Source organism: Eupeodes corollae, chromosome 1 (genome assembly GCF_945859685.1).
Source record: "Eupeodes corollae chromosome 1, idEupCoro1.1, whole genome shotgun sequence".
In the NCBI taxonomy this organism is placed as follows: Eukaryota; Metazoa; Arthropoda; class Insecta; order Diptera; family Syrphidae; genus Eupeodes; species Eupeodes corollae.
The window spans coordinates 8,255,578-8,283,571 of NC_079147.1; the positions used below are offsets into that span (position 1 = coordinate 8,255,578).

Here is a 27,994-nt window from a genome sequence, read left to right on the forward strand (position 1 = left end):
AAACTTTTTAACTTTAATTATTAGTTCAGAACTCTGAACTTAAATAGAAAACTCGCTTATCAGCTATTTGATTATATAAAAAAGAAAGAAAACAAAAATTATCAGACATGCCAACCACTTTTTCTCTTTAATATCTAAATATTACAATCATCGTATTACAGTTTTAGTTTAATAATAGTTGCAAAGTTCAAATAGCCATCTAAAATAGATATGTTCATATCTGAAACAGAACTTTTTTAATTTGAAAACATTATGAAAACACTGCTTTATGAATAACACCATTAGAACAGGCAGCGTAAACAGCACCATCAGTTCCGAGACATATTGAATTAATACAATTCTTAGCATCGGATTCTCCAACTAGTGTTGGTTTTGCTTTGTCGATGTCACTCCAGCACTTTATCTTTCCATCATACCCCGCTGAAAATAGGAATTTCTCATTTCCACGGATAGAATTTATAATCATTTCATGGCAATCCTTAAAAACATCACAGACACATTATATTTGAATTCAGCTCCAACAACCATATACTCTTATACTCACAATTAATTCCCAAATAGTTGCAAACTTTTCTCCTGTCAAATTCTTAGCTAAAACCAATCCTCTTCCCGTTCGATCGGTAAAAGCTATATAGGACCTCTTATTTTCAACCATCTCTCCCAACAAAGTTAACGGTGCTCGACCGGGAAATACAGCTTTTGTAGAATACTTTCCAGATTTTCCAGGCATGGCATCCGAAACAACAACATCAAGATCTCTAGCCGTATAAATTAAGGTACCCTCTACCGCTAGAGATTTGACCTCTTCTACAATATTGTATTTGAAGAGCATTTTATCGTTTTCCCATTTGGTTACGACACCTTTTTCATCGCCAGTGTAAAGAAGATCACCATCACAGTACATCGAATTAATCGAATCATCACATCGAACGAGTTCCTCAATTTGTTCGTTATTGACAGGATCGTTAATATACTTTACACATCCATCACAGCTGCTTGAGTACAGTTTTCCACTCTTATTAAAGGCAATGGAATATATATATGACTCATGCATATCAAGAGTTTTCACCAAGTTCAAACTATTATCCCATACCTTTTATATTGAATATTTTAAAAATTTATATAAATATTGTTTTGAAAGTGTTAAAATTATAAAAATGTAGTTCTTACTTTTATTTTTCCATCGGCACCACCACTAAAAATGTGATTATTGTTATATGCAATGCATACAGCATCACCTTCGTGCTTTTCGGCAGAAGAAATTTCAAGTTTTATCGGCATTTCAACCTTCTCCGAGTACCACAACACAACAAACTAAAAAACTTTCTAAAAATGTTTTAGAACATGCCTTTGTTTATAAATGTATTGCTATTTTTGGATTTCTAAAAATATTTTTGAAAAGAGAAATTGCTTTCGTAGTGCTGAATGTGTTCAGTGAGATATGTAATGCTGAAAGCATTAGCATTTGTGCATGACCGTTAAATAGAACTATTTAATTGTAATGAATAATAATCCTTGAGTCAAACTTTTTGTTTTTACTGTCAAGTATAGAGATTTTTTCTTTAGATTATTTGAATTCTGTCACAGAATTTCAAATAAGAGATGAAAATATAAAAACAACTTCATTACCTCAGTCCATTATACCAAACAAATTTAAAAACAATTAAAAAATACAAGAATAAGGGTCTGTTTCACAATGTAAATTAAAGTTCTGAGTAGTTGAAGCTCGTAAGGACGATCAGGAGACCCTCTAAGATCCTCTCTGTTGTATTATGTGAACGTCTGAAGCCCTTCGTCAACATCTTGATAGTTCTTTATCAGTGTGGCAGAAAAGTCCAATATCAACCAAATATTCACAACTACGGCAGATCTTTGAAAAAAACCAGGAACTCTTTATCGATTTTAAAGCCGCGTATGACAGCATCTATAGGGAAGAGCTCTACCGAGCAATGTCTAGTTTTCGCATCCCTGTCAAACTTATCCGTTTGTGCAGAATGACAATGGAGAATGCACGCTGCTCTATCAAGGTCGGGAAAGATCTTACCGATTCATTTGATGTTAAAATAGGTTCTAGACAAGGTGATGCACTCTCAATGCGACTTCTTTAACATCATTCTGGAAAGAATTGTGCAAAACTCAACCGTCAACACTAGAGGCACAATCTTCAAAAGGTCCATCCAATTACTTGGATACGCAGATGATATTAACATAATTGGAAGATCAAAGCGTGATGTCAGTGGAGCGTTTTTGAGCATTGCGGAGGAAGCGAAGAAGATGGGTTCAGTGATCAATGAGGGCAAGACCAAGTATATGCTGTCATCAAAAAGGGGCACTGAACAACGACGTCTTGGACAAAACGTCACCATAGACAGCTATAATTTTGAGGTAGTTAAGGACTTTGTCTACCTAGGCACCGCTATTATTACAGACAATGACACCAGCGCTGAAATCAAACGAAGAATAACTCTTGCAAATCGCTGCTTCCTTGGACTTAGAAGGCAATTGAGAAGTAAAGTCCTCTCTCGAGCATGTAAAATCACCATCTATAAGACACTCATCATCCCTGTTCTCATTTATGCCGCTGAGGCCTGGACCCTGTCAAAGAAAGATGAGAGCGTCTTAGGATGCTTCGAGAGAAAAATTCTTCGGGTGATTTTTGGTCCCGTATGCATAGATGGAGAATGCAGGAGATGATATAACGACGAACTGTACGGGCTGTACAGTGACACTGACCTAGTTAACAGAATTAAAGTCCAACGGCTTAGATGGCTAGGTCATATAGAGCGAATGGACATCAATGCTCCAGCCCGGAAGGTCTTCGAATCTAATCCCGAGGGACGGCATAGAAGAGAAAGACCGCAACTCAGGTGGCTCACGCAGGTGGGTGAAGACTTCAAGCTAGGAACGGAGGTGGTTGGAGACGCATGTTCGTTGTGGCCCAGGTCTACCCCGGAATGTAACGCAACGGTTCATCGGTCTAGCTCAGAGGCTAGCTTTGCAGAAGCCTTACTCACTCCTGAAAAGATCCTGTTACAGTCAAAAAGCAGACAGATGCATAGTATCTTAGGGTTAAAAGCAGACGGTTCATCGGTCTTCGTCAAAGATTAAACAAACTGCTTCCAATACGAAATACGTGATTTCCTAAAGGCTTTATATCGAAAAAGAACTTATTTAATTCATCATCCAAGGTGTTGAAAACAATATTAATTTGAATTAAAAAAGAGAGTTTGTAAAAACGTTGTTTTTCTGTTATTTTAATTCTGCTATCTCTTTTATGGACTACTTCATCTACAAAATAAGTTACTTCAAACATAACATCTAGTAAGATCCTTTGATCAAATTTAAAAAACATTCTTAATCAAATCGGAAAAGCTGTAGAAAGGAAAGATTTGTAAAAAAAGGAACACTTGGAAAATGGGACAAATCTTCTAGTAGTTTTAATAGCATATCTGCAAACCAAAAGCAACAAAACTAAAATTCGTTATATTTTTTTTGACATTTCAAACTTTTGTACACTTTGTATTTTCCGATGATAAAAAAAATCATTTTGGGGACCTGATGGATATAGCTGCTATTTTCATTATTTAAGAAAGGAAGCAATCTATTTTGAAAAACGGAACAGCAAAGGAAGCGTTGTAAAGCTTTGGGGAGCAATCACCTATTACGGGACAGTGGAGCTGTATTCTCAAAGCTCTAAAAGATTGACGGCAATCACTTATAAATCGACTCTGGAACGAGCTTTTCCGCAGGTCTCTCAATTTGGTAGATAAAAATATACTCGAACAAGATAATGCAAAAATACATACCGCACGGACAACAAAATCCTGAGTTCAGGGGCAAAATGTGAACCTATTACTAAGGCCCCCATGTTCTCCTGACGTGAACATTATGGAGAACGTGTAGGGATGGCTTTCAAGAAAAGTCTAACTTAACAAGATGGCAATACCAAATAAAAAAAAAAAAGAATGTCCCTATCCGTGTGGCACAAAGTTCATGTATTGCAAAATACAAGATCTGAATAAATATGTCTAATTACTTCACATTCCATGTTAGGCATGTTAGGTGTGCATTGGAAATTAAGTTACTGGCAACTAACAGTTACTTGGAATTGTCAGCAAAATCGATCGGCTTTTTATCATCTACTGCGCAACTTTGAACAAATGGAATTCTAAGGGTCTTATAATAAACTTGATTTTATCAAATTGTTTATTTTCATTGGGGTTACTAATGTATTAAAGGTAGCCCTTTGTGAACTCGCTGTTTTTAGTTTTGTCACCCAATATTCCCTTAAATGGATAGAATTTTGCTTGGCGTATGCATTCATTTTTAATAGAATTTCTATAATCTGCATTTATGAACATTTATGAACATTTCTTCACTATTGGTCTCTTTTTTATATCCGACCAACTTGGGTAATTTCAATATTTTGCACTCTCCTTTTTGCATATTTGAAAGTGCACCACAATGTAGGCTCACCATAAGTTTATCAAAACGCTTACAATCGAAATGTCAAATTAAAAAAAAGAAAACATCGTACAAATCACAACACTCTACGAACATACCCATTGCTGATGGCACCGTTTACGTTCTTTATTTACGATATCGACGCGACAAACCAAAAGTTATGACATGCTATATGTCAAATTTGTATGAAAGGTGTGCCTTGAATTGAAATTTATCAATTCGAGTGCAAGCAAGTGATATTTATTTATATTTTTGTGTTTTAAATCATAAATAAACAATATTTAATCTACCTACGTCAATTACATTCAACAAAAACATTCACGTCCCTTCCAACGCAGCATGCCTAAACACTGCATTCGAACTGAAAAAATCATGAAATAGGAAAAATTATTAAAAGAAAAAAGAAATACTAAATGTAACGTGATATGGCAGACAATTTAATTACCAACTAATTATAAATGGAAATGGATTACTCAACGTTTTACATTGCTTTTATGACAATAAATGTAACATTAACATTTATTATGATGCTGGCAGCTTGTCTTTGTTGCAAGAAAAAGATTCCCAAGTAAGTTCTTCATCGTTTTATATCGATATTTTTGTATTTATTTTAAGTTTATATTATCTTCCATTGAAGAATGAACGAACGAAAGAAAACAGTTTTTTTTTGTTTTATTTGTGAAGACCTTTCTACCGTATCAATTATGGAGAAAGTAGGTAGTATGGTATGGTCACAGAATACACACTGACGCGGACGCAACTGACCCACAAATCACTCTTCGGAGTGCTGCAGATAATTGCAATGAAAAAATACTTTTATAAAGCCCAATAATAGATAATAATTTGGTGTATGGTTTATTTTTTAAGGAAATCATAGAGGGATGCTTTAAGTTGAAGGGAGAATTTCTGGTAATTTTCGCTTTACCTTTCTATGTTTTGATGGTATTTGAACAACAATAGTTGATCGTTTTCACGGTCTAAGGTTTGCATACACTCTTGAAAACCAGTAATTAAATCTTGAAGACAAATCATCATAGTTATGAGGACAATACAAATTAGTGAATACAAATTCGTTCAGATGAACCTTTGGTTGCATATTAAAACATATTTCTCTAAGACCAACATAACTCAGATCCATTGTTGTCTTTTATGCTTCCTTTTTCGGTTTGAAAGTTCTATCTAACATCTTATTTTTGCATTCAGATTTACGAGGTGTGTTCAAAAAGTACCCGGAATTCACGTTTAAAAAAAAAGTATTTATTGGTTAACATCAATGTGGACTTCTTCAAAGTAGGCTCCCCCCAGATTTAATACACTTATGCAAGCGTTTTTACTAATCTTCGAATGACTCTTGATATTCACTTTTAATATGTCCTTGAGCACTCTCAGCGATTCGGACATTATTACTTCAATCGAGGAAAAACGCCATCTTTTCATGAATCTCTTCAACTTTGGAAAAAACCACACGGAGCCTTATCTGGAGAATATGGAGGTTGGGGCATGACTACGGTATTATTTTGGGCAAACAAATTACGAACAAGGAACGATGAGGGAGCAGTTGCGTTATCGTGTTGCAAAAGTCATGAATTGTTTTTCCATAAATCTGAGAGTTTTTTTCGGATTGCTTCACGCAAACGTCGCATAACTTCAAAGTGATACTCTCAATTAACAGTTCAGCCTTGTGGTAAGAATTCTTCATGCACTATGCCACTATAATCGAAGAAAACAGTAAACAAAACATTCAAATTTGATCGAACTTGACGTGCGTTGGTGGCTTCCAGCTGGACGATTGTGCTTTGGTTTCGACATCATAACCGTATGACATTAAGCAAACTTGGATCGTGGTTGGCGTCATTTAACAGCTCCTGAGCGCTGTTCATGCGATTATTTTTTTTTGGTCAAAATGTAGCATTTTGGAATGGATTTTGCAAAAATCGCCGAGCGCGAAATTCAAAAATTCCGGGTACTTTTTGAACACATCTCGTACTCTTGGCTTGATAACTAGTGCATTTAATTATTATGCCTGAGGTCTTGGATTCAATCCCTGGCTGTACCAACTAAAGTTTTTTTTTCAAAGGTACTGCCTCTTGCGGGGAATTCACAAATCTCCCAGGAGTGATGAACAGTTCCTTCTGAAATTAGCTGTTCGGATTCGGCATTTAACTGTAGGTACCCTCCATCCTTGACACTACTCGAACTAGGTCCTGGTTCTCTACGAGCTGTTGTACCTACTACCTTATTTTTAACAGTCCAAAAAATATACATTGTTTTAAAAAAAAAGTAGATTTTGAATTTGAATTACATATGTGTATGCTAAACATATTTTACTTTCCAATACTATGCAACATTTACGATGCGAAGATACCTTTCATTTCATATGATATATGTCCTGTGTAAAGGAGTTACAAAGAGGGTGTTTTACGAAAAGCTGTTTAAATGATGGGAAGTTCCTCAATGTTATAAAAGAAAGATATGATAGAATGTACTGAATAGTTATGTTGTTGCTGCTGATAAACGTATGTACTGATTTCAATCAACTCTTTAGTTCGAGTGCCAAACAACCGATCGATTCCAAGTACAGGCATCGAAAATAGGCACCCGTTGCAATTCAGAACAACTTAATTGTTGTGAATTTGCATTTCATACACACACATCGACTTCCATAATGTGATACCACAATAGGCATCAGAACAGAGAGAATAATTGCGTATAACATCAACACCTGGCTATGAGCCTTAATTTGACGGCAAGTTTTTAGACTTGCTGCCGCTCGCATTGTTTATTCGCTTTGTTTTTGAAATTAACGAAAAGGATTTACGCAAATATTTACTCTCTCTTATTTGGCGAAATGATTCGAGTGAGTTCCTCTTTCTAAGCTACCAAGACATACAAAATTCACTTCTTTGTTAACCTTTGGTATTGGCTGAGTCTATCTATATATTGATTTTTTGAGTTCAATACCCTATGCATATAGGATAAACCACAGCCAACATATGTTCCTCGAATTAACCAGGGAACTACAACATATTCCGTGGTACCAAATCTACAGTGGTATGTTAGAAGAAGATAACCCTAAAAATGGTCGCCCGGCTTCTTGTGGGATGCAATCACCGGAGCTTTATCTACATGTACATCATTCCTTAAAATGATTTTTAATTCCACTTCAAACTTTTTTAAACTTATATTAAATATCGATGACACTTAGTCATTCGATTTGTATATTTACTGATACTTATTGGGCTTGTATAATTTTTATCAGTAAGTCAACCCCTGCAGAGGTAGGACGACAGTCCTGTGTTTACAATCTTTCGAAAAATTTAATCTTAGGAATTAAATAAACCGTAGCTTTTTGCGTTCACGCACAAGATGAGAATTTTCTCAGTAAGAACCACAACCTCAGCAGCGTTGGACACTCTCCTCCATCTGACACCCCTCGACATATTCAGCAAATAAATGGCAGCGAATACAGCTAAAACTCAACGCCTCATCTCAATGGATCAACAGTAATTTGGTGAACTTCATCATTTTGAACCTCTTTTGTTCTATACCAAAGTACATAGACTACACTATTCCAAAACCCCAATTTGTAAAAAAACTTCCAAGTATCCATTCCTTCCAGAGATGAAAGGGAAGACAAAAAACTCCTGGATGATAAAAGCATTCATTTTTAAAGAATGAGGGAGTTGGTAGTGGTGTGTACTCAGAAAAGCTTAATCTAAGCATCTCTTTCCGCCTCCCTAATCATTGTAGCGTCTTCCAAGCGAAAAATTTTGGCGATCAAAGAGGTTCTCTTCTGGCTAAGAGAAAACGTGATATCAACTCCTGATATCCGAATCTTCTCTGACAGTCAGGCTGCTATTAAATCTCTTGACGGTGTCTCAACCAAATATCAAACGGCTCTTGATTGTCGATCGTCTCTTATTGGGATTGGGCAGCAATTTAACATTCACCTCTGTTGGGTGCCGGGCCACAGAGACATCACGGGAAATTGTAGTGCCGATAAAGTCGCTAAAAATGGAACCGTCATGCCTATTTCACCTGAAATTGAGAAGATAGGTATACCGATAGCTACTCCTGCTAAAAGAAACAGCTTTTGCGATAACAAACTCTAGGTGACACAATTTGCCAACATGCGCAGCCATAAAATTCATATGGCCTCCATTGGACCAGACTTGTTATCTCAAAGCAGACTTCATATTAGCTCCCTAATAGGTATCCTTACGGGATACTATATTATAGGCAGCCACGCAACACGACTTGTGTGTAGCCTCAAATGACTTCCGCAGAAGCTGTATGGACGAGGAAGAAGAGAAAACAATCTCTCACCTCCTCTGCACTTGCCCTGATCTTTCACTAAGACGCAAACTTCATCTGGGAGAACACTCTCTTGATAATCCCAGTGAACTAGCTAAAAACGATATCAAATATATCCTTCTCTTTATAAAAAGCTTAAAATGGTTCGACTAGTCGAAATTAACTCTCTAGACTCATGTGATATCACAATGGGCCTCTCTTTTGGTCTAAGTGTAAGCTTTGCCTTTTTCAATAATTATGAATTGATCAGTATCATTCATCATCGAGCTGCACTGATTTCTCTAACTTGCTCCCGGGAGCCCCCACGTGGAGGTTCAACTATGCACTTCTTCCCTCCAGATTGCTGACAAGCATATAGCATTCCTACATCTACACGGAAGTCAGTTTGAATCCCAAGGCATCAGAACAGTTGGAAGTGCATTCGGTTCAATGCACTATGATATAAAACGTTATAGAAATTTTATAATTAAAAAAAATTCCAGCCTAGTAGACTACGAAAGGCCAAACCATTTAGACTTAAGAATACAGGGTAAGGTGTTCGGTAAAGAATGGATACAACACATACTCTTCTATACCTGTTAAGCCAAAGTATAAGTTGTTAACTAAATTATTTTAATATAAAATAAAAACAACATCATAAGATTTATTTTAATTTTCAAAGAAAATGTATAAATTGCTTTTCACGAACTGTTAAAAAGTTTTGATCTAAATGCTCCTCCTAAATGCAGACCGTTAATTTCAACAGTTGCTGCTTGTAGCTCTCATTGGCTTGTTGTATACTTTTTCTCTGATGTAACCCTGATATACTAGATTAAGGTACGTCAGACTTAAAGGCTACAAACTTGGTCCGAGGCTGCCGGGAATCTATAATTAAGATATGCTCATACAGACACAGTGTGTAATGTGTCCCCATTGCTTTGAAACCAATAGGGTTGGTGTAGCTCTGCAGGTGGTTTCTCAAATAAGATTGGCAGGCTATTTGCAAGGAACTCCAAATACCCTTGGCCATCTAGGTTTCCTGACAGCCCAAAGGGACCAATTATTAGTTCATTAAGTCCAATTGGGGGCTTTCATTCAATATACTTTTAAATTTAACAATTGTCAAATCATAAAACAAATTGACTACCGTATATCGTACCTAAACATTAATCTAAATATGGAGCAAATATGTCTGCGAGTTCAAACGATGAACAGATCTTCAACAACAAACCGGTTTTGAGCAACAAACCCGATCCCTCTCTTGAAATTATTCTCGTTAACAATGAAAATGATGATGAATTGGGCGATGTTGGTGAAAATAAAAATAAAATTAAAACATCTCTTAATGACGTCGATATTGTTGGGTCAATGACTGAATGCAATGGTGATTCCGAGCAAAATGCAATAAAAGAGAATGCTGATGACGATTATTCTGCATTAAAAACGTTCAAAGGAAGTAGTACCAATACGAGTGACATACTTGACGTAAATAAAACCATTATTAGGAGTGAAGCAGATGACGTAGTGCAGCCTCTCATCGAAATCTCTGAACCTGCTGCTGAGATTAACGAACTTGTATTAAATAATAACGATACAAATGTAAACAATTTAAGCAATTGGGTTAAGTTTCTGAAAAAAAAAACAAAACCTAAGCAAAACCATAATCATGGGCTTTTTGGGACAGGCTGTAGTTCATTAAATGCATTGACTTCTTCTAAATGGCTGCATGTTACTAAATTTAAAGTGGATACACTTCCGGAAGATCTTATTAATAACATCTCATCTACATCTAAAATACCTTTCAATGCCTTTAAATGCTTTAAATTAGTGAAAAAAGGCATTCCCCAATCTGACATAAAATACATTAACTTTAAACTAAGTGTTCCTTCAGATTGTTTTGATCAGCTAATGAGTGATGCTTCTTTATGGCCATGGGGTGTTAAAGTAAAGCCATTCGTTAATTATCCAAAAAACGAGAATGTTCCCCTATCAGTCAATTCAACATAACACCGTTTGCTGCTGACAGAGTTGAAAATCTCGATTATCAAAATGTTCCTGTTGTTGTTGCTGCTGCTGCTGCTGTTGTCCTGCCGCCAATGCTTTCACCAAGTAGTTTTGAAAACTTATCCTTTTATTATCAAAATGTTGGTGGGTTAAGGACCAGATTAAATCATATTTTTTTATCATTTTCCTCATATACGTATGATATTATTATATAACCTGAAACTTGGTTAACAGATAATCATTTAAGTACTGAATGTTTTTCTAATTATTACAATGTATTCAGAAAAGATAGATCAAATTTAGTGACAGGTATGGAAAGAGGTGGAGGAGTATTGATTGCAATTCGTGCTCCGCTGACATGTAGTCAAATTATTTTGGAATTAAACTCTTCCAACTCCGACATTGATATTGATCAACTTGTTTTATGTGTTAAAATAGATAAATCTGAATTATTTGTTTCAGCCAGCTATATTCCTCCTAAGAGTAATTTGGATTTGTACAAAGCTCATTTAAATAACTTAAAATCAATTTTGGATAATCTTAAAAGTTCACAACATATTTTACTAGCAGGTGATTTTAATCTTTGTAACATTGAATGGACGTTGGACTTGGAAGACAAATGCTTAAGTCCTTTCAATGTTTCGACTGAAATAGAATCTTTTGTTATAGACTTTTTGGGTCAATATAATTTAATTCAGATTAATCATTAATTTTAATTAATTAATCAAAGAAATGACCTGAATAGGATACTTGATTTGGTTTTCGTGGACAATGAGTTTCTCATTTGGCCTGACAAGTCCAACTTCCCGATCATTAAAAACTCCATTCATCATGTTGCAATTGATGGAAATATTTATTTTTACCACTTTCTAAAAAAAAGAAGTATCTATTCATAAGTATGTTTATGATTTTCGAAAAGCTGACTATGATGCAATGGTTGATTATTTATTGTCTGTATCTTGGCATAATATCCTTAGTTCACTGGACTTAGCAAATTTGTATACTGAATTTATAAGCATTTTAAATGTTGCAATTGATATCTATGTACCTAAAAGAAAATTAAAATCTAATTCTAGTCCTGCCTGGTATAACAGGAGATTGAATAATCTAAAAAATAAAAAAATAAAGCTTACAAATTATATAAAATCAACAAAGAGAATATGGAACTGCGATTAAATTACTTTAGCCGGCAACGTGAGTTCGTAATCCTAAACAAATTCTTGTATAGAAACTATCTTTTATCGGTTGAGAGTGATTTAAAATCAAACAGCAAGCATTTTTGGAATTTCATAAGTTCGAAGCGGAAGTCAAATGGAATACCTAGTTATATGAAGTACCTCGACACCACGACTAGTGAGATACCAAAAATATGCAATTTATTCGCTAATTATTTTCAATCAGTTTATTCAATAGACGCTCCTTCCATCCAAGAGATGCCTTCCGTAAATAGAATTGTCGACTTCGGCTCGGTGAACTTAAGTCGTAAAGAAATTGAAGAGGCCCTGTCTGGATTACATGCCAATAAAAGTGAAGGACCCGATGGAATTCCTGCTTGTCTTTTAAAAAATTGTGCAATTGCGTTAGCTGAACCACTTGCTATAATTTTTAATCTTTCACTTGCAGAAGGAAATTTTTTGGATAAGTGGAAAATTTCGTTTTTGTCTCCAATTGTAAAATTTCCAATATGTAAAATTTCTGCAATACCAAAAATATTCGAGAAGCTAGTTTGTAACAAACTGTCAGTTTTGTTTCAGTTTTCCAACATGGATTTGTTTCAGGTAAATCAACTGCGACAAACTTAGCTTTATTGGCTCACGATATCATATCAAATATGGAAATGATGTGTCAAACGGATATTATTTTCACAGATTTTGCGAAAGCATTCGATCGAATTAATCATAACGTCTTACTTCATAAATTAACTTCTCTAGGTATTCACTCTTCGTTATTGAAGTGGCTTAAATCATACTTGACAGGTAGAATTCAAAAAGTAAAAATAGAATGCTCGTTCTCATATGACATCTTTGTTCCATCAGGGGTTCCTCAAGGAAGTCATTTAGGGCCATTACTGTTTTTGTTATTTGTAAATGACATACCTAATGTATTTAATGATTCGATTTGCCTTCTTTTTGCGGATGATCTAAAACTTTATCGTAAAATAAGCAGTGAATCTGATTGTTCGCTCCTTTTGAAGGATCTAACAAGATTAGATGATTGGTGCTAACGGAATCACCTTCTTCTTAATATTTCTAAATGTCAAGTCTTGTCGTGTTTCAGGAATTACAACCCAATTTTGTTTGTTTATAACATCAAACACATAAAACTAGAAAGACCTAGGAGTTATCTTAGATAACAATTTGTCATTTTTACCTCACTACGACTATATGATTAATAAAGCTAATCAAATGCTTGGTTTTGTCAAAAGAAACACCAGAGAATTTTCAGATCCCTATACATTAAAATCACTATATAATTCTTTTGTAAGGTCGGTTCTAGAGTATTGCAGCATAGTCTGGAATCCTTATTATAATAATTCAAGGGATAGAATTGAGAGAGTTCAAAAGAATTTTACTAGATATGCTTTCTTTAAGTTGAAATGGAGGATTCCAAGACCGTCCTATAGTGTTCGGTGTTTGCTGTTTGGAATACAATCTCTTCAAGATAGTAGAGTATACTTTTGAGTGATGTTTATTAGAGACATCATAACGTATCATATTAATTGTCCCCCGTTACTATCATTAGTAACTGGAGGAAATGCTCCATCAAGAACAACACGTTGTCGATTTCTTATTTATGAACAGTTTCATCGTAGCAATTATGGTCGAAATGAACCTGTTTCCCGTTGTATCAGGGAGGCTAATTTAATTTGTAGCAGGATTGATTTTTATTCTAATTGTTCAAGAAACATGTTCAAATCTCTTGTATAAATAATATTTGAATAATTTGTTCCTAATTGTAATTAAATATGTTTTTATTTAATGTATACAATAAAAACATTCTATTTGTAATAGTCGTTTGTGTATTAAATACATAGTTCCCATCAACAATTTAATTATGTACCTACTTTTATCATAGTCTAAGAGATTAACTGTAATCTATTTGATGAATAAACTAAACTAAACAATGTGTTAATCTGGTCGAAAAGCTGAAAACATCGTAAAGTCCTTAAAATTGAATGTTTTGAGTACAGAAACAGTTTCACCTTTCTTTTTGGAAATTAATATTAAATTAAATAGTATTAAATACAAAAATAAAATTAAAAATAAATATTAATTCAATTCCACTATTGTTCGTTTTCAGAAATGAATTCATGGGAATGGAAGGAATGGTTAAGCTTAAGAATCCTGACGACCATATAGTCATTAACAATGTCGACCATACAACCTCACAAAATGATTTAAATCTATCAACAATATCGAATGGAGACTCAGAGAAGAGGTTTGTTATTAAAATTTATTCAAAATATGAATTCGTTTAATATTAATGCCATTTTCATTTTATAGAGCCAGTAGTGCACCGCATCGAAGTCTGCCGGACATTCCAATAAACGATACTGTAGATAATGGATCAGAGCTCTATGAAACAGTGGCTGATAAACTTGCTGGAAAGCCTCAGGACAAAAGCCGTGAGTTAATTTGTTTAAGACTGAAATTGAGATTCTTACATCTTTTGTTTTTGTTCTTATGCTTTTATAGCTAATCCAAGTTTGAAGAAACAGACAAGTGTATCTCAACACAGTTCGATTAGTCAAGCGGACGATTTTAGTTCACCATACTCCAGAGTTAAGAACTCCCCACACGATTATGCCAAGGTATAGTTTGTTATTTTGATAAAGTCAATACAAACAAAATTCTAAAGTTATGAAACCAAATTTTAAATACTATATTATTTTGTTATCTATTTCGATCTCCTTAGGTTCGTAATATGGAGCATCCCTATGCTCAACTCAATGCTCCCAGTACAAGCTCTGCAGTGGCCGGAAGCAGTAGTCAGCTAACATTTGAAACCGTTGGTGTAATATCCAACGATAACTCAGACTCCCATCGCGGATCGAATCAAAGTCTTTTGGTGGGTTCAGCAGATGCTCAGCAAGAAATGATAGCGGCCGCATCTGCGATTGCAGGGATGGTATCGGCGAGTCAAGATCTTCCATATATGACCCCGCCCATTGTTCAGCAGCCGTATTTTAGTGGTGATTCTCAAGACTCGTCAAGTAATTTGATATAAAATGAAAAATTTCCATAAATTAAAAAGAGATAACGCAATGCGTTTTTCAGAAGGTTATACCAGTATAAGCGTTCGGGAACCATTGGCAAATATTCTAGCACAATCGAAAGTTCGTCACAACCGATTGATCAAAGAAGGAAATGATTCTCACTATGCAACTGTATCCGATGATTCAGGTTTAAAACATTCTTAAAAGAGAGAAAGTTTAAAAATCAATAAAATATTCTTTACATTCGTAGATGAAACCTATGCTGCTATTGAAGATCCTAATAATCGTGCTGTAGCTGCTGAAATTTATACCAGTGGATCAGAAACATATGCTCAAATCCAGCCATCCAATCCGATTGTGGTAGCAGTTGAAATCAATACTAACAGCACGTCTACACTTCGAATGCAAGATAGTGCGGATAGTGCAAGCAGTAGTACAAGAAATAACATCAAACCAAACGACTGCACTCCGATTCCTCCGCCAGTAGATAGTTTACGTGCTCAAATGCATTCGAGGCAGGCATCCTCGTCATCTAATAATAGTTCAATGGGAAATTTAGGCTCACCAAAACCGGAGAAACGCCAAGCGAACTCTCCACTTCCACCAACTCCCAAAAATCAACAATTCCTAAGTAGCAACTCAAATCTCACATCAACATGTTCCTTAGCTTCAGGTAGGAACTCAGTCGCATCTGTGATCGAATGTATACTTCCGCAGGATGGGAGTAGCGCCGACGATTCTCCCATAAAAAAGAAAAACTTTAGTCCGTCCAAGGATAAGGACATTGAAGGAATGTATGCTAAAGTAAGTCAATTAAAATTCTGAGAGTTTTTATCGGTGGAAATTTTAATCATATAATTTATCACAGGTAATGAAGAAGAACAAATTCTCACAAAACTCTTGCTCTCAAAATAACTCTCCTATCCTCGGCCGTAAACACTTAGAAAACAATGCTTCCACACAAGAAATTACTAAAATTACCAACGAAAATGTAAATTTTAAGGATTATGTGATAAATTCTATGCACGAACCACCAACTTCAAGTAAGTTTTTTTTATTTTTGTTACTAGCCAAGTCAACTTGTCAGGACTTTACACGATTCTTATGTTTTATTTTAATATCATTGATATAGGTATAAGACGGCAACGAAGTAACAGCTACTGTACCAAGGACGATGGCTATGAAACCATTCCAGCTGACAAGATTAAAGAAAAATCTAGTACAATTGAAAATCGCAAATCGGACTGCTACGCACAGATGTTACAAAGTGAACGTCTCGTGGAACGGGGTAACTATTAGCCAATAAAATTCTAAATCACAAAAATATGCACTGAACTGCAAGAATGCGCGAATCTTAAATATAAATTGTCAATCCAAATCCAATGCTAGCCTCTATACGTTATTCGAATTGTTTCTAAGCAAGTAAGCCAAAAGTTTAATTATTTTTCGTGTTATATTTTGTTCGTTGTATTTTATGTTTGAAGTGAAAAATCATCACATCGTTCAACAGTATCATCGTCGTTTTTTTACTTATTTGAAGAGTAGTAGTTGTGTTTTATTGATCGAAAGATTTCGTTTTTTAATGAGTAGCGTTTGCATATATCTGTTATCAATGAGAAGTTCGAAAACAAACGCAGATTTGTCCAGATGGTGTTTTTGTTTCTAGAAATTTTAATATCTTTCAGAGCTTGAAACTTTAAATAACGTTAAAACCATAAGGGAAAAACGTCTAAACTTTTCATGTAGCTAAAAAACAGCCTAAAGTTGTCAATTGAAAACTAATAAACACGTTTAACTCAACAATAATAACACTTGCCTTGAATTTTCTATTAGTTTTTCAAACCAAAAAGTATTTTTTGTTCCTTTGGTTCAAAAATAAGTTAAAATGTTACAAGGTTTAAAGCGGTTCACGTAATTCAGCTAATTTACCAAATTCAATGGACAAGTCTGATTTGAACTTATCGGATTCCCAATTAATGTAAAGTATGTAAGTCGCGTTTAGCAATTAGCTCGGTTGTGTATGAATACGTAAAAAGGTCTTAGTTAGATGCTTGTTTGTGCTTTGGTGTTTTTTTAAACATGATTTCAATCATTTTTCGTCTTAACTTTCATGTATATCTTATTAGGGTGTTCCAAGAAACTCAGTGGTTTTTAGTTGTTTATTTTGCGTTTTGTAAATAAAATTTTACCTGTGTAGTTTTCTGTTCACATTTCATTTCTTATTTAAAACTATTTTCAATAGAGTTTAATTAGAACTTTGTTTAGTTTTTTTTCATCAAACATAGTTTAACTCATACCGACTACTTTAGAAAGTTAATATAATAATTAATTTAAATATAAGTATATGTACAGAAATATTAATAAATAAAAATGATAGCAATAGATAAATCTTAATTAAAAAAACAGATTGCGACAAAGCAGACATAACATTTTTTTAAAAACATCTCTTGAAATATTAGAAAAAATATCTATAACCTCAACAACAGGATTCCTTTCTCTTATGCAACGTGCACATGGTTCGTTTCTACTATAATTTCTTCTATGAAAAGTCTCACGCAAATGAAAATAAGAGCGGAGAGTCCTTGATGGAAAATAAAAAAGTATTCGTTCTAACAAAAAAATCTTTTACAAATATTATTGACAAATATTTTCTCCTTACTTCAAGCGTTTGAATATCAATAAGCAGGCGTCTATATGGATAAGATTGTACTTCTATATTCCAATTTAGTTTATAGAAAGCATACCTAGTAAAACTTTTTTGTATTTTTTCTATTCTAAAAGAATGCGTGATATAATAGAGGTTCCAAACTATGCTGCAATATTGAAGTACCGATCTAACAAATGCAATACTAAATAATAATTTGAGGGTGTAGGGGTCGGAAAAATCCCTAGAGATTCTTCTGATAAACCCTAGCATCCCTTTAGCTTTACTGATTATGTAATCGATGTGCTTATTAAACGAAAGCTTTCATCCAATATAACTCCTAAATCCTTTTTTGCCGTTACCCTATCTAAACTCGTATTGTTGATAGTATAATCAAATATGATAGGTGTTTTTTTTTCTATGGCATGTAAGGCTCTGACATTTGGCAACGTTCAGGAACAACTTCTTAGATTCAAACCATTCAGCCAGTTTTTGGATATCCTCTTGTAGATACAGACAGTCTGTTGAAGATTTTATGAGCCCAATATCTTGACATCATCGTCATACATTAGATACTTCGATTATTTAAAATTTACCGAAATGTGATTTATAAAAAGGATAAATAACAAAAGGCCAATATGACTTCCTTGCGGAACACCTGAAGTCGAACCAATACTTTTGGATTTAAACTTTCCCAATTATACAAATTAAACTCGATTTTTTAAAAAGGAAGAAATAGATTTTATGAAATTAGAATGGAAACCATTATTATTTATAATTAACTCTATCAAAAGCTTTTCCAAAATCTGTAAAGATAATAACAGTCTGTAAACCATTTTCGAACCCGCAAAGTACAGAATTGCATAGCAATGAAAGGTTTGTAGCAGTAGAGCTTCCAGATACAAAACCATGTTGGTATTCGGATATTAAATCCTTAAAAAAATATAATTTTTTACAGACAAGCATTTCGAAATTTTTTGGAATCACTGATAATTTGCAGATAGGCCTATAATTGATCACATTTTGCTTCGTGTCAGACTTAAATATTGGGGTTATCTAAGAAATCTTCCAACAGTCCAAAAAGTGGACACTTTTTATAGACTGATTAAATCAAGCTGAGCGGTAATGTTATCTGGCCCATCACTTTTATCTACATCAAGACTAGCTAGAGCCTCAAAAACATCAGACAAACTTAGGTCTATAATTCAAATATCAATAGCATAAGATGGCGAAAAATTAGATTTAAATTAATCGGCAAATAAATCGCATATAACGTTCATATCACTAGATACACAATTGGAGTACTTCATACAGTTTGGAATCGCTAAAGACTTTCTTTTAATATTTATACATTTCCAGAAGTGTTTCGAATTGTTTCTAATTTTTGACTCAGCAGAGAGAATAAAATTATTAAAAAGAAAGCTATTGAAACAGTCATATTCAAGATGGCACTGAATGTATTTCTGCTTAAGGGCCAGATTATCTTTTGTTGTTTTATAAGCTTTATATGCTTTATTTTTTCTATTTTTCAGATTAGATAATCTTCTGTTAAAGCAGGGTGGATTTGAATTGGGATTAACTATTTTTTATAATTATACATATCAAAAGTTTCATGTAGATACATTGCAAATTTTTCAAACGCATGATCAAGGCTTAAATTAATCAAGGTATTATCCCAAGTAATTGACAACAAAAAGTTATTGATTGCAACAAAGTTTGCACGTTTATAATCAAAGTAAAATTCGTTTATAATCAAAATTGTATTTTGTATATAAGTTAAAAACTTACACTCTACAGTAAGTTAAATTGAGTTTTTTATAGCAGGAAAATCAGTATTATCAATACAAGCTTCGAACTCTTTATCCACAAAAATTAAGTTGATATATTATGTTTGGCTATTGAATTTTTTTCTAAATATTTTCCATGTTTTTAGTTGAAGAAACACCAAATAACGGGATTAAAACTTGATTGTAATAGATAGAGAAGTTTTCGCTCGTTTAAATTTGAATTCGTACTTTGTATATATGAATGTTAGGCCGATGGTCTTTAAATAGTAAGGGCTGAAGACGATAGAAAGTTTTTTGTTTCTGCTACAAGAGGTTGTCGTAGATGCAAAGCTAGCCTAAAGAGGCAAGAAACAGTTTTTTTTTTATTTTAAAATTTTGAGTATTCACTCATTACATTTTATCGAATAGAATTTATAAAAAAGAAATAATCATAAACTATTAAATAAAAAAAAAATAATAAATTAAGGTCTAGTGACTTACATTCTAAACAATTCGTGTATGCAAGTAATGTTGTCGAGATGGACAGGACCTTCAGTTTAAGCCAAATCCGAACGGCCAATTTTAGAAATCACTTTTTATGACAGGAAATACTCTTGGAGAATTTATTAACTCCTCGCATTTGGCAGAAAAAAAAAACTTTTAGGTAGCATAGGCAGGGATCAAACCCAAAACCCCTCGTATGACTGTCCTACGCACAAATCATTATGCCACGGGTACTACAATTAGATATGATTATCGAGATTTAATTGAGTCTGTTTGTTGTTTGTTGGGCGAAAATTAAAAAGAACTTATTACGTGTAGGTTTGTATGTAAAAAGCAAAATACATAATTGTGTCATAATAGTATAGGAGCTCGCAACTTTTTCGAGCGAGAATTTTAGCGGTAGCGGTTGCGTTTGTTAGTGCGCATTCTAACTGTACAGGTGATAATTTTGAATTTTAAAAATAAAAAACTGTTGAAAAGTATAGCCGTATGATGAAAGTAGTTAGAGAGACTATTTTAGAATATTATTGTAGATTTGATGTGTATCAACCAGTGGTCCAGGGAGAATCATCTTAAACTTAACCCTAAGAAATGTCAGGCAATCGTCATCAGTAACACTGCAATAGATACTTCTTATTTCCCTTGTATTGAACTTGAGGGGAAAACGTTAAGCTACGTTAGAACAGTTAAGAATCTTGGGATTGTTTTTAACCAGAAACTTACATGGGACGATCACTTGACTTGTGCTGTTGGTCGAATATATGCTGCTTTGCGGGTTTTATATATATCTGCCAGTTGTCTTCCAGTTTCAACAAAAATTACTATAGCAAAATCTCTTGTCCTACCAATACTTTTCTATGGCAGTCCCATTTTCTGTGCCCTTGACAGCGCTAATAAACGAAAACTTCAAGTCGCGTTTAATAATGTTGTTCGCTTTATTTATGACTTGTGACGGTTCGATCATGTTTCGATGCAAGCAAGTAGTTCGATTGCAATAATGTGTTGTCTTGGCTTTGTTTTCCTTACCAGAATTCTATAGAAGAGTCCATCTATCTTCATTGAAAATCGTATTTGTTAACCCTTTACCACATCTTTATTTTAAAACTCAACAATAGTTTTCACATTCGTTCCCAAAAATGGCGGGATATGAAACTTTGGAATGAAGATTTTTTAACTGTTATCATTTTAGCGTAGTTAAAAATATTTGTTGATGCACTTGATGAGTTTCCATGGGTGCATATGTCCAATTACCTACACAAAAATAATCATGTCATTTTATCGACCAACAATATCATCTATTATCCTTGCAATATTCCTGTCTGTAGCCCTTTGTAAAACTACTATTGATTTAAAGATATACTAAAAGTTAATGTGTATTTTAACTTTATGATGTTGTCTTTCATCTGATACTAAATAAAGAATAAATTATAAAAGTACAGCTAAACCGAAAAAAGACGACAAAACGGTGGCTTATAGTAAATACGATGAACAATCCCACCAATTTGGTCCTTTTTCTCATAGTTTACCTTATTTTTTAAAATATTGAAATAAATTGTCGCTATCAAAAAGTTAATTGTTTAAAAAAAAAAACAGCATAAAGTACCATATTAAAGATAATAAAAACTGAAAATAGAATTATAAAGAACAAACAAATTGAATAAATTTAACTGCCTTAATTCCAGTATTAACTAACGCCTGATTTAGCTGTACCAGCAAATACCCAGTTCCAAGTAGTACTCGGTCCTTTTGACTATTTATTGTTAATACTTCTGTGAAGAAATCACTGATTCGATTATTAACAACTGGAATAATAACCAGGTTCTAGCTTGTTGCTTAGGAACAAGTCCTTATAAATACTCGGTTCTAAATTCATTAATTAATTGTGTGAAGAAATGAGTTTATACCGATTTAAGTTCTAATTCTAGGGCAAGTACTGCTCATAACGTTAGGACTTTGTGAAGAAATTGTCCGTAAGTGTTTAGTAGTAATTAATAATCTGGTTTGTTAAGTACCAGATCCATATCAATGAGAGCTTAGAGGTTTGTTTCCTTTTTATTTTGAAGTATGTAAGTTTTTCTTGTTGGTGGAAGTGACCTTTTCCAAAGTGATGAGAATATTGATGACGGGCTTTAGGTCAATGAAAAGCAATTATTTATACTGTCACGACGTTTCGTTCATGTCTATGAACATCATCAGATGTGGCAATTAATCTATATAAATATATAAATTAGCAACAATTTGATAACATGCAAAACTACGAAAACTTACACTTGCTTCATGAATATTGCACTTAAGAATAAAATCATTTAATTCACAACAGTTTTTGAAAAAATTACAAAATTAGACCTAACTACACAAAGTTCAACTGAAAAGTAACAGGCACAGCAAAATTAGTGTCAAAAGATCATAATATTATTAGAAGTTTTTATTCTCCTACTCTATAAAAAGTATTTGTACTGATTGCTTATCTCTTCCATGTAAGTTTTTTTGGTTCATGGTGTTACAGTCAATCTGCGACTAACTTCTCTCTAGAGCAGTCGGTTTTTTTTCTCTTTTAAAATGTCTAAGACCTGCGCTACTTGCAATATTTCAATAAATAAAAGATCTAAAAACATCGAAGTTATTGAGTGTGCCTTATTCTGTGGCCGTGTATTCCATAAAAACTGCGTCGCTATTTCCGACAGTGATTTTAAATCATTATTAAATCAAAACCCCTTTTGGAAATGCAATTCGTGTGCAAATTTGAATTTCTCATCATTACTCAATAATTTCAATGATCTCTCTAAGACTGTTCTTGATATAAAAAATGAACTTTCCTCTCTTAAACTACTTCTTAATAGCAGTTTCCCTCCCCGTAAAACAGCAAAAAAATCAGTATTAAGTAGTAAAAGTGCAACAACTGAAAACAATGAGATTCCTTATACTCAATTAACTGATTCAATCTCAATTCCAACATTGCCTCTTTCGTATTCTGCTGCTGCTGCTGCTCGATTACATAAATCAACATCTTCATCAACATCTTCATCAACATCTTCATCAACATCCTCATCATTACCATCATCATCATCTTCATCAACTTCATCGTCGTCATCATCATCCTCATCACTATCGTCGTCGTTACCTCATTCATCATCGTCAACCATAACAAATCCATCAAGTGCCCTTCTACCTACTCTTGTACCTATCAAGGAGATTTCTCCATATGTCAACATTAATGTACCAAAAAACAACAAAAGTGTGTGAAGAATTAAAAAAATTGTTGGTAGTGACCCTTCTTCACTTTGTGCTCTCCCAAATATAAAATGGCTTCATTTGTCAAGATTCGATAAAAATACAAAATCTAGTGACATTGTTGACAGTATTTCCCAAAAAACTAATATTCCAAAGGAAGAGTTAAAATGTTATGCTCTCATTAAAAAAGATGCAGATTTATCGACTCTTAAATTCATAACTTTTAAACTGAGTGTACCTACACATAAACTTTCTCTAGTTCTTGACCCGTCTGTATGGGGTTCCATTGTGCAAGTAAAAGAATTCATCACACATAAAAAAATAGAGAACCCAAACCCAACCCCAACAACAATAAATGCAAATGCACCTCCACCTATAAAAACTATATCAACTGTTTCTTTACAATATAATTTTTAATCGATCTCTTGAAAGTGCTGAATTTTTAAGTACGTGGAAGCTTTCTATCATTACACCAATTTATAAATTAGGAAATAGACAGGATGTTTCAAACTACCGCCCTATTTGCAAGATCTCTACCGTTCCAAAAATTTTTGAAAAATTGGTTTATGAAAAATTAACTTCAATGGTAAAACATGTTATCTCTCCCTGTCAACATGGGTTTCTCGCTGGTAGATCTACCAGCACCAACCTAACAATTTTTTCAAACACCATTTTAAACGGGCTCGAAAAAGGTTTCCAATTCGATGTTGTTTATACAGATTTTTCCAAAGCTTTTGATAGGGTGAACCATGATATATTACTTATGAAGTTGAATAAAATTGGTTTTCATTCTAATTTGCTGAACTGGATACGGACATATTTAAAGGGTCGCATTCAGTTTGTTCGTATTAATAATTTTCTTTCATCGCCTATCAATGTTACCTAGGGTGTTCCACAAGGAAGCCATCTCGGTCCGCTTTTTTTCTTGTTATTTATCAATGACATTCCCAATGTTTTCTTAAATTCTAGATGTCTAATGTACGCAGACGATTTGAAAATCTTTCGGTGTGTAAAATCTGAACAAGATTGCTATTGCTGCAAGAAGATCTTCAAAAATTATCAAATTGGTGTTGGATTAACTCCTTACACCTTAATATTGCTAAATGTCAAAGTATAACGTTTTGTCGAAAGCGTACATCAATTAATTTTTCCTATAATATAAATAATATCTTTTTATCTATAGTAACCTTTAAAAAAGATCTAGAGATAATTTTTGATCAAAAACTTGATTTCTTAAAACATATAGACTTTTTAGTTGCCAAAGGTAATTCTATGTTAGGATTTATCTTGCGCAATTCAAAGGAATTCTGTGATCCTCACACATTGAAATGTCTTTTTTTTGCGTTTGTTAGATCTACTCTTGAGTATTGCAATACTATTTGGAGCCCTTTGTACGAAGTTCACTCTTTTAGAATTGAGAAAATTCAAAAACGCTTTACAAGGGTATTAGTAAAAAGGCTTCGTTGGAGCATTGATATGCCTTCCTATGAAACAAGGTGTAAATTATTTGGAATCTAGCCTCTTAATATTCGTAGAAAGTTTTCTGGAGTTATGTTTATTCGTGATGTTTTAACTAATCATATTGATTGTTAGGAAATTTTGAGCTTAATTAACTTCAATGTTCCTGCGAGGATGCTTAGAAACCAAAATTTATTTAACATTCCATTCCACAGAACAAATTATGCTGCTAATGAACCATTGACCAGGTGCTTAAAAGAATCCAATTCTGTTTGCGATATGATCGACTTTTGTCTTGGTAGATTTTCATTTAAAAACAATTTACTCGTTATTTTGAAAAACCTTAATGGTGGAAATGTTAGTATATATTTATTTATTTATTTATTGTTTTTTATTCATTATTGATTTTGTATCTTTGTGTTGAGAGCCTTGTTATAAAATTTTAAATTTATTTGAAAGTTATTCACGTAGCAGTACGCACACAAATAAAACCCAAATGTCATTTAAATTCCATTTGAATTCGATTCCTCGATCCAGTGCCACCATATGCCTGGATCGAATTCGATTCCTCGATCTCCTCTTGTAACCAATGTAATTGTCGTTGATGATACGCAGCGTTTCGATTATCATTCTCTTATTATAGTTGTCTTCTCTTTGAAGTACTTTTACATTTTCAAAATCAGGAGAGTGGTTAAGACTAATACAGTGCGATGCCAGTGCTGTCTTCTGCGAGTCATTACTTTTTAAGCCTGATTTATGTCCTGAAAGTCTATTTTTTAATTTTTGTTTGGTGGTTCCAATATAAATTTGGTTGCATTCTTTGTCCGAGTTTTCTCAAAATCTATGGTAGCTTCATTTAGGAATCTCTATTTTGTGTGTTAATATAAGCCAAACACTGTTTTATCACAACTATTCATCTAATGCAATAATTTCATCGTTTTGCATAAGTTGAAGAGGAAAAAGAGCAAAATTTTCTTTTTTTTTTCAGGTTAAGGATAATTTTTAAAAATATGCATAATTTAATGGACAATTGTGTTAATATTGCTGATGTGAAAGCATAGAGTGGAAGTCAGTTCTAAATATTTATTAAACTTATGACTTGTTTATTATTCCTTGGATAAATCAAAAAATTTCTTTGGAACGGATAAAATGTGTATATAAGTGTTTTTGTACCGTTTATTTAGTCATGGAAGTTTCATTCTTTTAGTTTGTTGTTCGTTTTTGTTTTTTTTTTTAGTTTTCTCTTACTTAATCGAACCTGCTATCAAAATCTATTTTAATTGTGTTTCTCTTTTTTAAGGGTTATCACCACCACGTCTGCCTGTGGCTCTTATTAAAAACTTTACCAATGACTCTTCATTAAATACGGTGTTGAAATTGAACAACGAACCGGGTTACGAAAGCTTACCCGATCAGTCGTCAGCAAACAATAGCGATCCTGGATATGAGACCTTGGTAAAGAAGAGTGAAAATCAATCCCAAAGAAAAACCACCTCTGACTATGATCCAAACTACGAGGTTCTACATCCTACTAAGTATTGCACTACTGGCTCAGACGATGGATATGCGAAGGTAATGGAGAAGCCTAGACTCGATTTCGATGATATGATTGATGGCTACAGCAAGGTTAAGGAGAGAAATGCCATCGACGAAGACATTCCCGGCTACAGTCGCATTGGAGAACCAAAAACTGAAGACACTACTAAATTACATGACTATGCGAGCATAGCCGAGGCGCAGAAATTTAAAGAAAGCATCACAATAAATTGTACTTTCAACAATAACAACAACAAATACGATAAGAACTCGGAATTGTACTCAAAACTATCACAACCGCCACCACCACCGCCGCCGCCTCTTCCGCCAAATTCGTTTGAGAAGCCCCTAATTTCTCCTTCAACAAGCCAAAGTAGTGCGGATCAAGTGCTGATAATTAAAACTAGCAGTGACACACCCTCAACTACCCTCAGCAGCAGCAGTCATCAGTTATTGCCATCGAATAATTATGAATCGTTAACAGGCAGTGATTCGGATCCGAATTATGAATCAGTGCGTTATCTTGACTTGGAGAATCCCTACGAGAGATTACAAACAGAATCCACTAACACGGCTACGATAAGCTCTGACATGCCTCTCAGCACTCCATCTAGCATGGATGGGAAGAATTCAAACAGTGATTCGAAACTACTCAGTACTGGGGAGAGTGCTACTGCTAGCGAAAATGGCGATGTAGACGACTATTTTCAGGTCTGATTTAGATGCTCTTCCTATATACCTACTTAAAACGTCATTAGAGGCAAAAATAAGAAAAGAAAAGAAAACCTAATTTTAATTTATTTCCTATGATTTGTTGTTAGAAGAGTTAAAATAAAACTACGTACATACAAATAGATTTAAATCGATGCTGAGGACGCTTGTTTGTTCAGCAGGGCTTGCAGTAGTTTTCCTGTTTAGCGGATAGCGATAACGATAGCGATAGCGATAGAAAATGAATGTGATTTAAGCTTTTAAATTTTGTAGGTTATTTCTCATTCGTGTATATCATCACACTTTTATAAATCATATTCCTTAAATATTTTTTTAAATTCGATTTTCCTTCTTTATTTGATTAAATTTGTTCCGTACAAAGTATTATTCTTTAACAGATTTATTTTCTAAGTTTTGCTTTTTATTTAAAAAAGAAAAAATAAATATTACAACCGAATATTGTTAGAAATTATTTTAAGCATTAAAGTAATGTTTAGCACAATGACAACAACCTATCAACCAACAACCAATTACTATTACTATTATTTCCAATATACATAAGTATCTGTTTTGTTTTAAAATAATTTTTGTTTTGTTGTTTAAATGAACACTTCTGTAATATTTATGCATTTGCTTTTGAGCGAAACCCTTATTTAAGAAAACTTTAGACTTAAGAAATTTTTTATATGTCATATAAATGTGTGTATAATATTATATATAAAATATTTATTTCTTTACAAGACTTGCATAGAAATAAAAGAAAAAACAACTTAATAATATTTATTAAAATTGTTCTAATTGGTGGTATGTTTTTTTCTACTTTGTGTTGGATCTCTTGTTCAGAAGTTAGGATGTTTTCAGATTTGTAAAACGAATACAAAATCTATAAATAGAGAATCCTGAGTATTTCTAAACAAAACATAAAGAAGAACCTGGTTATAAATACAATTTTAGAAACTTGAATTTTTGGAATGAATTCAAGAATAATTTCTCATACTTTGGTATCCCATAATTTGAATTTATTATACATTTAGGAAAAACAATTCCTTCTCACTTCATTTTAAAAATTCATTAGCAAGGACTAAATATTATACGAGTTAGTAAATAACTTGTTATTCCAAAATTGTTATCCTTTGCTATATAGCTAAAATGTCGCACCATTAATCC

General features: G+C 33.5%; 2 protein-coding genes across 3 annotated transcripts; one reads left to right on the forward strand and one right to left on the reverse strand.

Annotated features, from left to right (window-relative positions):
* Positions 1-98: 98 nt before the first annotated feature.
* Positions 99-1,310, reverse strand: LOC129939423 (F-box/WD repeat-containing protein lin-23). The gene is made up of 3 exons (XM_056047427.1): positions 1,171-1,310; positions 545-1,093; positions 99-478 (listed from the first exon to the last, which is right to left on the reverse strand). The coding sequence occupies exons 1-3, from the start codon at positions 1,279-1,281 to the stop codon at positions 251-253; spliced, it is 888 nt and encodes a 295-aa protein (XP_055903402.1). The 5' UTR covers positions 1,282-1,310; the 3' UTR covers positions 99-250.
* A 3,331-nt stretch (positions 1,311-4,641) lies between these two features.
* LOC129938881 (serine-rich adhesin for platelets) lies at positions 4,642-27,625 on the forward strand. Of its 2 annotated transcripts, none has more exons than XM_056046697.1 (10): positions 4,642-5,032; positions 14,062-14,199; positions 14,265-14,386; positions 14,457-14,572; positions 14,677-14,974; positions 15,039-15,164; positions 15,228-15,781; positions 15,846-16,020; positions 16,110-16,265; positions 25,881-27,625. In XM_056046697.1, the coding sequence occupies exons 1-10, from the start codon at positions 4,923-4,925 to the stop codon at positions 26,831-26,833; spliced, it is 2,748 nt and encodes a 915-aa protein (XP_055902672.1). In that variant the 5' UTR covers positions 4,642-4,922; the 3' UTR covers positions 26,834-27,625. The 2 variants fall into 2 exon arrangements, with proteins under 2 accessions (XP_055902672.1, XP_055902673.1); XM_056046698.1 differs by having other exon boundaries at positions 15,042-15,164.
* The last annotated feature ends 369 nt before the right edge of the window (positions 27,626-27,994 follow it).

Coding starts and splice junctions, on each gene's coding strand:
- LOC129939423 (XM_056047427.1), bottom strand. CDS start 1,281: ATGCCGATAAAACTTGAAATTTCTTCTGCCGAAAAGCACGAAGGTGAT. Junction 1,094..1,170: donor GTGCCGATGGAAAAATAAAA/GTAAGAACTACA, acceptor TCAATATAAAAG/GTATGGGATAATAGTTTGAA. Junction 479..544: donor CAACTATTTGGGAATTAATT/GTGAGTATAAGA, acceptor GATGTTTTTAAG/GATTGCCATGAAATGATTAT.
- LOC129938881 (XM_056046697.1), top strand. CDS start 4,923: ATGGAAATGGATTACTCAACGTTTTACATTGCTTTTATGACAATAAAT. Junction 14,200..14,264: donor AATGGAGACTCAGAGAAGAG/GTTTGTTATTAA, acceptor TTCATTTTATAG/AGCCAGTAGTGCACCGCATC. Junction 14,573..14,676: donor CCCCACACGATTATGCCAAG/GTATAGTTTGTT, acceptor CGATCTCCTTAG/GTTCGTAATATGGAGCATCC.